Source organism: Ammospiza nelsoni, chromosome 9 (genome assembly GCF_027579445.1).
Source record: "Ammospiza nelsoni isolate bAmmNel1 chromosome 9, bAmmNel1.pri, whole genome shotgun sequence".
Taxonomy (NCBI): Eukaryota; Metazoa; Chordata; class Aves; order Passeriformes; family Passerellidae; genus Ammospiza; species Ammospiza nelsoni.
In genome coordinates, this window is record NC_080641.1 from 18173973 (window position 1) to 18185146 (window position 11174).

An 11174-nucleotide genomic window follows, 5' to 3' on the forward strand; every position below is an offset into this window, starting at 1 on the left:
TTTCACTGATGACACACTGAGATCTTCAGTGAGGACACACTGAGATCTGGTATTGCACAAGAAAGCTATAGGACTCAGTTATTAACACAATGCAGCTCTTCAATTTATATTATATAGACAAGTAAATACTTTAAGTGCTGCCCAGTGGAAATTCTACTGAGCAGGCATTGTCTGAGATCAGGATCATCTCAGAATCTCAGGAAAGTCAGTAACTTAGCATTCCAACTAGATGTGTGAACTGCTCTTACTTAAGGAAAAAATTCAGATTAACCCATCCTTCTTGAGAAAACTCTAGTAGGCACAGCTTACCATGACAGAAATTATCATCAACAGTAAAGCTATTAAAAAATTAAAATCTACTTTGTCAATGGAAAAAAGGTGCAGAACAAAACTAAACAAAGTTTAGAGACCTAGAATCAAGACAGCCTCATGTCACCATAAGATTGCACAGAAAACTGCACATTGCCTTGAAAGTTAAAAACCAAAGGTCATGCAGCTTTCCAAAAAGCACATCTTAAAATATTCTTCTAAGTAGCTGAATGACATGTTATAACTCTTCATATTAAAAAATTATTCAAACTTGAATGTCTGTCAAAAACATGACCAGAAAGAAAAACACAATAAAAACACCTCCCTTTTTCCTGGAAAGAGTATTTTTCCTGCCACAATGAAAACTAATTTACTTTTAAATGTCTTAAATCAGTAAAACAGATACATGTTTTCTACTTACCCCTTTCTTCCTTGTAAATCCTATGAGCTATTTTATCTAGTAAGTTTATTTTCTGACTAAATGTTTCCATGTAATTGTTCATTTCTGTAAACATTTCAGGACGATTTTTAACTGCTCCTCTTACTGAGGATGCTACAGCTCTGACAGTCTGTCCCATCCTGCTCAGCAAACCAGGACCTTGCTTCTTGTGGGAGGAGAGTTCCTAAAGACAGAACAAGCTCTCTTTACTCCAGGTACTTTTGTTAATTCTCTGAAAATTATAAATAAAAGCGTGCATTTTCTTTTTTTACAAAAACCAAAACTACATACATAAAGCTCTGTCTTTTTAGTGTATAAATCTTATCATTGCTAGACCAGTGTCAGAACCATCCCTGTCTTGTGCATGTATTATTAGCTAAGCCTTTCTGAGCAAACACAAGCATGCCATGTGTGACAGTGTCACAAGAATGGCTGAAGACGGCAGAGAACCTTCACCCCTGTGCTCCTCAGGGTGAGTTAGCCAGTTTGCAATTTAGCTTTTTGAACAGGAAAGCAGAGGTAATGATTGAAGAAATAAGTCTTTGAGAAAAGCAGACAATGCTCCTACTGGAGGAAGTAATCCATCTATTTTTTAAACTTTTTTAATACATTGCTAGAATAACATTTGCTGAAATTCAGAAGCAGGCTTTTCTGAGTACAAAACTCCTATTTGCAACTGGACACAATTTTGCAACAATGCAACAGGAAAATCCTGTATTTTTCTTTTATGAGATTAGTAAAATTTAAAAAAAAGAAAGAAAAGACATTGCCATGCCAAAACAACAATTAATTAATACCACTGTTTTACTCATAATCTTGGAAACTTATTTGTGTACCAAAAAATATGCAGAGTTGAAATACTATGAATTTTCTACAAAAATCCAAAATGCAGTAACAAAACCAACTTTGGATGGTACAGCACCATTTATGGTCATGATTATCAAAACCATAGAACCACATGATTACCAAAACCAACAGAAAAGGTTATCTGAGATTATGAATATTCCACAAATTCCTGCCTGCTTCTGCCACTTCTGTAAAAAGCCATGGGATGACACTGCTGAATACTGAACCAGGGAGGCTCCTGATATACCCTACTAACATAACATGTGGCTTCACGTAACTGTAAATAACAACAAAGTCATTTTACCCAGGCTTGAGCAGTAAGAAAAATTTTGAAGTCCTCATTAAAAGTTAAAGTTGGATGATCCGCAATACGGTTCAAAAATTTATGTAAAGCTTTTCTTCGAGTCTCAATGAATTCATCACTAAATCGTTCCACCATTCCTCTCATTATGAATTTTTCAGGCAATGGCTAAGGAAACAAAAAGAAGAAATATATTGTATAAATTGCATAATGTTTGGAGTATTATAACAGGTCTTCTGCTTACTAAAAAACATAGGCATACCTGGTAAAATCCACTATGCAACAATCCAAAAGCTATATAAAGTTATTGTTTTCAACTAAGGTATACCATTTTTTCTTGTAATATACAGTGCAGAAGAACACAAGTACAACTAGGAAAGGACATAAATTACTGCAAATTAACCTAAGAAATACCTTTATGTGATTTTTGTCACATATATATAAAGCTAAGGAAAATAGGTTGGCTTAGTATTTGTGAAATTTCAGAAGCTGAAGAAAGACCTCAAACATCTCTATATAAAACTGGAGCCATCTTATAAACAAAGAAAAATAACTTAAGTTTTAGCAAACAAACAGGAATGATCAGTGTTGGATGTGCTTCTTCAAGTTTGCTCTTCAACCAAAGGAAATCCTGGTATCGTCTTCGGACTTCATATTCACTGGAGTCAAATTCACCACGGGTTGTCTGAAAACCAAAGGCAGAAAAAACAGGCTTAGGTTAGAATACCAGAAAAAAAAAGTTTTAGATTTTGGAGAAAACTGAGTACTTGAGGGAATGCATGCATTCTATTTGGTCTCTGCTACTGGTTTGCTGTTATGTTAAAGAACAATGATCAACTCCTTGAAGAGTTAACACACCATATTTCAGCAAGAAATCAAAGTTCTATTGGGGGAAAAAAAAAAGCACTAAGCTGCACTTTGGGCAGTGACATATAATGGTTATCTTACCACAATTTTTCCAAATTATTGCAATAATTACTTTAGTGTGGCATTTTTCTTTCAGCAATCACAGTTATGTTTGGTACTCTGGGCACTTCTCTTAAACTGATTAGTAATCTACAAGTGAGGAAAGTCCATTTTATAGCACTCTGAACAAAGCCCAAAGAGCTGACACACCTCCTTGTGACATTACTCAATAATCCCCACATTCAAAACATGAAAACTTCAGCATATCACAGCAATAACACTTCCTGCATTGCTTAATGGATTCTGCAGCCTATCATTGATTCCAGTTTTGAAGCCCCCTGTTAGAATTTGCCATCAAACATTTAATGCCTACAAAAAATGCTTATTACAGATTAAAAAATTGTCAGATCCTGAGATTGATTTTACCACTGCTCTGTCTTCTGGAGGCAAGCCACAAAGAGCCCATGTTTTCATTTACATGTGCTTTTCAGCATTCTTTGTTGCACAGAAATTTATAACACGATGCAAGTAAATTCTAAAAACCTCAGAAGATGCTTGGTAATCCAAACATTTTTGAGGGCTGAATAAAAATTTTTCAAGGTGTGTGGGAGGAATGCTATTACTTTTATCATCAACAACCAGCACTCCAAATTAAATATGATAAGAAAGGATAGAAGAGATAAAAAAGCAAGACCAATGCAACTTACAGCCCTTTCATACTTGCCTGAAGAAAAAAATGTTCTTTCGTCTACAGAAAGAGGCATAAAGTGAAAATTATTGCTAGCAACATAACAAAGATAGCTCTCTTCCTACTCATTAAATATTTTATGAGGAATTGATATATCTTATTTAAAGAGGAATAATTTCCATTTGAAAATATGCTTTTAAATGAATATTTTAAAAAGAACTCAAAGTAAAATAAATTAACAGTGCAATTCTCAAAATGGAGCCAGCAGAATATTTACTGGTAATCTCAGAAGATCTGTCTGGTCTCACAAGGCTGACTTTCTTCCTTATTTTCTGTAAATAAGTTGCATTCAGGACAACTAAAAATACACTTAATTGTTTCCTAATACTACTTTTTCATTAGAGAATTGTGGCAGTTCCCTCAGAAATCACGTGCAACTGCACATGGGAAGCAAGCACCATGTGTTAATGGATGCAATTAGAAAAGAATGGAACTGAAAGACTGTTGGAGGTAATGTTTATGCAAAATGTAAGACTGGTAGCCTGTAAGTTATCCAAAAGTCATCAATACTTGTGCTAATACAGTGTCTTCAAAGTGGGTCAGTCCTTTGGCTGTTTCCTGCTCCTGCTGAAGATCACAACAGAAAATGTTATTGCCTCACAGCACTCATTTTGCCATTGAAGAATTATTAACTACTTTCTCAACATAAAGAATCTAAGTACGTGTGTATACAGACTCACACTGAATTTTTCCATTACATAGCACAGGTTTCATGCAGTTTTGGTTGTCTATAACTCCTGGCAAAATTAAAGTTTAAATTTAGCAAAAGGCCAGAGAATGGTGTGCAAGAAGAGTGAAAATGCCAGTTGTTATCAAAGCAAGCCATTAAACCACAAATAGATACTCACCTTTGTGACTACTCTGTATGTGATAAATGTTTCAATGGCTGTAATGTGGCTTTCAGGATCATCCACTGTAATGAAGAGATCTCTTAATTCTGGCCCATCTTCAAATTTATACTGGTTTATCATTGATGAGGGGGATATTGGCACTGAAGGACTGAATGAGTTTACCTCAGTCAGAGATGTATCCTACAGATAAGACATGAGGACATCCATATCAGTAATCTTTGTATACAAACACGTCTCTGATGCTAAAATGGCAAGCTTTAAAATAATCTGATAGAACAGATACAACTCAGATCAAATGAATTATGTAGTACATAGCAAATCTGGTATCCTTTTCAGTATTTGCTTTGGTGAGGATGTAAGAAATGAGATTTATTCTAAAATGGATGAAAGATCAAAATACTACTATTTGAGAAAATGTTATGCATAGGTAGAAAGAGTACTTGCTATGAATAGTAAAATTAGTTATGAACCAAGCACCCATTAATTGTGTAGGGTACTTACCAGTTTTATTAAAATTGTTAGAAGCCAATTATTGAGGACTTATGATGTTTGAATTATCTCTTATTACCTGAACAGGATGGATAAAAAAATTATGATTCAAAAAAACAAGGCAAAATCCAAATCAGAATTTTTACTGGAAGTGGATATTTCAGTTGCATTTATTTTAAATAGTATTTGAAATGGAAAACAATTAAAATACATAAATTAATTTTTTTTTCTTGAGGAAAACAGTAAGTAAGGATGCAGTACAAATTTGCTGCTTAATTGCTAAAAAAAAAGTCAAACCACTGTTTTGCTGAAGTGAAAAACCTCTTTTTGATACCATTGACCACTTCCACACAACTCAATAAGAATATAGCAGCTGCTTCTGCTAGTGCATTCAATGGTGTTCACTCAACTGCTGAGAAACAAGGTGGAAATTGGAAATGGGCCAGAAATCTCATTTTCTTCCTCAGATACAAGTCTGGGTGAAATCTACTAATCTAGAATCTTGAGGGATACAGTCACCATGAAAAGAAATTAAATTCACTTACTTCATAAAAGAGCATAACAAATTAATAAATCATTAGAGATAATAACAGAAATTGAAACAAATATTTTTAATATCAAATACTGTATATGGCTTTTTTAATATAAGCAATACAAAGAATTCTCTTTGTAACAAACTTTAATCTATTTCCTAGAAGTTTTCTAAAAGGGCTGTTAGACTACACAAACTATGAGCAACAAAGAGTTCCCGTCTCCAATGCCTTGTTAATTATGGAGGAAGGAGAAGAGGGATGCAGTTAAAGAGAAAACTGCTCAAATGCCAGGACTGGAATAGTTGAATCCACACAAACTGGAGTCACAGCATCATCCCAAGGCTGATCTCACAGGAATGAAGGGAACCTCACTTTAGTGCTGCTGAACTGTGTCAGTTGCTTTTTGCCCTTTGAATTCAACTGGATCAAAACTTTCGAAACACCTTATCTTGTTCTTTTGCTTTGGATTTATCAATGTCCTCCTACAAATACGGAAGAGACATTTATACTAGAAATTATGTCCAGAAAGTGCTTATGTACTAGCTCTCCTCCCCTCCCTTACATGCAGCTCTTTGAACAGGGAGACAAAAGCAACACAGAAGACTGAAGACAACACTTTAAATATTACACAGTGGCCTTCTTGTATGCCTGTCAGTCATTTTACTTTTTCTCAGTGTGTTTCTACACAACTTCTATGCAGCCAGCACTATCCTGAGTAGTGCAGAATAAACAGAGCCGTTCCCAGAGCCTGCTAGCACTGGCTGCCCGTGGTCTAGGTGAAGAATGAGGACTGCTAGCTCAGAGCAGCCCATGCAATTCAAACTGCTGAGGCAATGGGAAATTTCTATGGAAAGAAAAATGGATGTGAGCAAGTAAGCGACTTGAATGGCCATATAATTTGAGCAGTAATGACTCTGCAAAGCCTAAATTGGATCAAGGTAAATGTGTTTCATATTTTGTCATTTTACATAGAGCATTAATGTCATAATGCTTCCTTCTTCTAGGTTGCTACTAAAAATTGTTCTATTAATGCAGGCATGAAAGTATATGTTTATGTGGAAGGGCTTATGAATATGTGATTTGAGAAACAAAATATGGGTAACAAAAATCCATAGAATAAGCAAGTCTCTGGTTTTGTTTAATATAGCTCTAGTATTCACATGCACAGGAATGAATACACCTGAGTTTTAAAGAAGCATCTATCTCTTTATCCTCATGATAGTTCAGGTTTACTTCCAGTAATTCTTGAAGTTCATGTGACCTAAGCCTGATGTCATCACAGAAACACAGTTAAAAAACCTCATGATAATTTTCTGTACAGCTGTAATTTTGTGGCTGGAACTATATTTTTGTGTGCATACAGATGAGGGCAGGAGTTTTGTAGCACAGGAAAAACAGACAGCTCTCAGGTCGTGTAACCTTCTTCCTCCTCATCCATGCCAAGAACATCAAGGCCCTGTCCCAGAAAATGACGTCCTTTCCCACACGTCCCCCAACCCCACCTACCTGCAGTACCCCTTCTCTTTCCAAGCCCCTTCCCTCCTGACAGAGCAGATGGCAGAGCTGTGTGTGTGCCAGTCCACAAACAGGTTCATGCCTTTGGATTTACTGGCCAAGAGACCAAAGCCATGGAAAATCAATGAGCTCCTCGCAGCATGAGTACCTTTTTCTGTGTCTCCTTCCTCTAACACTTGCAGTTACCTATCTCAGTCTCACATTTGATTGCAGTCCAAAATACATAAGGGAAGAAAACACTCCTGCAGCCAGAGCAGCCTCAAAACAGGCTACACCCAGAGCTGAGACTGCAGCTCTTTGGAGACAACACAAAGCCTGGGGGTTTGTCTAAACAATGTTCTCTCCCACAGCATAGATCCTTGACCCAAGGTTACCTCTGTGCTCCATCCATCCATCCATCCATCCATCCATCCATCCATCCATCCATCCATCCATCCATCCATCCATCCATCCATCCATCCAAGCAAGGATCCAGTTCTTGAGATAAAGGACATGGGGCAGAGTTTATCTTGTAAGTGAATAGCTTGGTTGTTGGAGAATTCTTCAAAGAGCAAAGAGATTCAGGAGGACTGATTTATAAGTGCATTTTTTGGCCAAGAAACTATTCTGTCTCAAATCCTTGATGAACTTGAAGAAAAATCTTGAAGAAAAATTTGTTTCTATGCAATTATGAAGTGGTATATACAAGTTTTTTAGAAATATCATTAGGTATTCTGTAATTATGAAATGCAGACAACCACTGTAAAACAGAGTTTGAAAGCAGAGGTGCTAAAGATTTTAAATATTAACCAAACTGCTGACAGCTTTGTCAATGCTACATATCAGTAATCAAAGAATGCAAAAGATAACTGAATGGGTATTTGTGATACAGGCAGTACTCTATACTTTGAAGCTAAGGGAAGGAAGCAGGTTGAAAACATTCCATCTGTCTGACTCATAACTCAGCTTCCAGAATTTGTCTCTGCTGAAAAGAATTACACACTTTTTCAGTGGCAGTGGAAACTAGGACAAAGTGAAATGCATATCACATCATGAAATGCTTTATCAGAGCTGCTGAAGATGCTGGTCTGTAATATTTGAGATATGTCAGAGGATACCGGGTCAATGGTTTATAGCACTATCAGGTTAAATGTCTATGGATTTTCATAAAATAAAAGCCCAGTGTTTACATTCTGAGTAATAACTCAGGGTATTGAGGTTGACAATTTTTAAGAATCTCATTTTTCACCATTTTGTTAGCTGGCACATTGCACTGCCTCAACTGAGAAAGATGAAGCTGATGAGAGTGGCAGGCAGCGAGCTCTGCACGGCTGCCTTGGCCTGCAAAGGCTGCACCACTGCCTTACAGACACTGCATGAGGAACCCCATTAAGGTGCAATTTAAAACAGGGCAGTCCTGGAACACTATGTTATGGAAAAACTGGTTTTACAAAACTTAGCTGTAAGCTACATTTAGCCTGTCAGATTTCTCCGAATATATGGAACATGAATAAATAGGGTGGAAAGCCCAACCACCCTCACAGATTTTCATCAGCTCAAAAGATCAGATCTCAAATTGCACTTGAAAATAAACCATGAATTTCTGGTTGATATATACAACCACTACATGCAGGTATCCAAGCTTTGGACGGAAAGCTGTATTTTCATATAATATGACAAATTTTCTTGTTTGCAGGAATAACTTAAGCATGCATTAACAGTAGTTAAGATTTCATATATGTAAGAAGTATTTGGCATGAATCCAGGGAGAAATTTAAAGATCTCAATATCTGCCATAAAGCAGGAGTAACTTGTATCAACTCCACTTGGTTTTATTTCTTATTCCTAAGGAGAATTGCTCTTGATAAGGAAGCAGCATAAGCATCAATACACTGTGTTGATAAGCAGATACCTTCATGCAGAAATGCCTGAACTTCACTCGTAAAAGGAAATGGATGCAAAGTGAGCACCAACAACTAAAATGATATTTTAGCACTATTTCTGCATGCAAGTTCAGTGAATTATTCATCTTTTTAAGTAAAATCAGGACTGGTGCTTTCCAAGAAAATATAATTCAGCTCGGCCCTAGTTATGCTTCAGAAAAACACAGGTAAACTTGGTGAAATTTAGTCTAATCTCTTGCATGTTACAGACTATTAAATCACCTAAGAGTCCTTTCTGGCCTTAAAAGCCATGAGTTTCAAGAATTCTATTACAGTTTAAATACACAGCAATACATACATAAATTCTATTACAGAGTTTAAATACACAGCTCCTAAGAAGGAAGTCCTTATCCCAATAGTAGTATTCATTCATACCACAACAGTGTTTCTCACCTACAGAAATATAAAAACCACACATTTACTGCCTTTGACAATCTGTCCTATTGAATAGATATACACTGTCACTTTTTCAAATTGTAAATGTAACTGCTATTTCTCTCCCATGGCACACCACACATCCTATCACAGCAGTTCACAAGTCTCAGATGGTGAATGACACCCTAGCCCCATAGACATTTTCTCCACCCTACTTCTCTGTATGCGTTTATATTTTAGATGCTGCCTTGATAAGGCAAATAAACCCATGGCATGCCCTCTTCTTTAACTACAGAGGAGACAGAGGTAAGTCTGTCAGCAACAGACTTCACCTGTACTAAATCAGTACTAAATGAGAACGATACACGTGGAAGCCATACCCCCCTCCGCTGGTTTAATTAAAACCAGCACTATCAGCCAGACGGGCACGCATCTACCTGGCTGTGTGCTCTCTGAAGGTGGACACTGATACATTGTCAGTTAGGTTCATTTTATTCCCTTCATCAAAATTCAAGTATTATCGTCTCAAATCTCCCATCTGAAGGTATGATACTTCATCTTTTAAAAGAAAACTCAAACTGAAACTTGGAAACATTTATTTACACTCAAACACAAGTGCAATTACTAAACACGATTGTTTATTTAATTTACAGATACTTATATGGCACCTGACGAGCATAAGTGATGGTAAGGGTACAGCGAGTCCAGATTAGATGGCACATGCAAGGTAAGCGCAGTGATGACTCGCACTGCTGGTCCAAAGCAGCGACTCCACGTTTCGTGCCCGAGAAGTCACCCGGGACCGCCGATCGCTGCCAGCGCCGCGCCCTGGGGCAGCCCGGCCCGTCACGGAGCCCCGGCGGCACCGGGGAGCGCCGCGCGTGCGAGGGGCGGGCGGGCAGAGGCCGCGATCGCCGCCCGGGGCGGAGCCGTCCCGTCCCGTCCCGTCGCGCCACCCCGGCTCGCCTGGCGCCCGCTGGGGCAAAGGACCGGCGAGCCCGCCCGGCCGCCCCCGGCGCGGAGGGTGCTGCCGTACCTTGCTGAACACCTCCAGATCGTCTTCCTCATCATCCAGGGCCAGTACCTCGGCGGCGGCGAGCAGCGGCCCCCGGGCCGTGCCGAGGGCGCCCGCAGCGAGATGCGAGTCGGCTCCGGGTCCTTCCCCGCCGGCGGGGAGCGCCGGCTCCGGTACCCGGCCCTCCGTCTCCATCCTGCCCTGCGAGCGCGGGCGGCGGCCCCGCCACAGCCGCTCCCCGCGGGACCGCAATTGGCGGCTCCCCGCCCGCCCCTAGCCGCGGCCGGCCCGGGGGGCGCGCCCAGTGCGCAGGAGTGGAAGCGGCGGCAGGAGGGCCGCGCTGCCGGGCAGGGCTGGGAAGGAGCGGGGCCGGGGGGTGTCAAGACTGCCGGCAGGCCCGGACAACGGGGACTGCGGCTGCGGCCTCTGCGGAGGCGGGACGGGGCGGCTCAACGCCCACAGGCGTGTTCGTGGCGGCGCGGGGGACGCCGCCCTGGCCGCCCCCGGGGCTGCCAAGGGACTGGGCGAGCCGCCCACGGGGTGCCGCTGGCCGCAGCCGCTGGAAAGAGTATGCAGGGTCTCGGTCGGGAGAGCTCCGTGCGCTCCCAGGCAGCCGCCCGCTCTGCCCTCGGCAGCCCCCGGGCCCGGCAGGGGCGTACCCAGGCTTGCTTTTCTGCGCTCTCCGGCTTGGACTTTATTCCCTCTTGGCTGGCACTCAGCGCCGCCACCGGGGCAGCAGGCAAAACCCACGCGTTGCTGCTTTGTCTCTTGCCTCTCGTACAGCTTCTCTTGAGCAGCCGCTCTGTCGCTCGTAGCTGGACCCCTTCGCTGTGAGGTCAGGCGTATGTCCTGATGCTGGGGCCAGGGACTCTTTGGTGTCAGAAATGTGAGAACAAAGTGACGGCACATTACATCAGAAAAGCAG

The 11174-nt window shown here is 40.5% G+C and overlaps 1 protein-coding gene across 1 annotated transcript in view; it reads right to left on the reverse strand.

Moving 5' to 3' along the window:
* The window catches only part of SNX7 (sorting nexin 7), a 29171-nt gene extending 18532 nt beyond the window's left edge, over positions 1 to 10639 (reverse strand). Inside the window, exons 1-5 of the mRNA XM_059478215.1 lie at positions 10271 to 10639; positions 4398 to 4580; positions 2470 to 2580; positions 1899 to 2063; positions 731 to 932 (exon numbers count right to left, since the gene is read on the reverse strand). Coding sequence (XP_059334198.1) covers positions 731 to 932; positions 1899 to 2063; positions 2470 to 2580; positions 4398 to 4580; positions 10271 to 10444 — 835 coding nt within the window. The 5' untranslated portion in view covers positions 10445 to 10639. The remainder of the gene's footprint in view (positions 1 to 730; positions 933 to 1898; positions 2064 to 2469; positions 2581 to 4397; positions 4581 to 10270) is intronic.
* Positions 10640 to 11174: the final 535 nt, after the last annotated feature.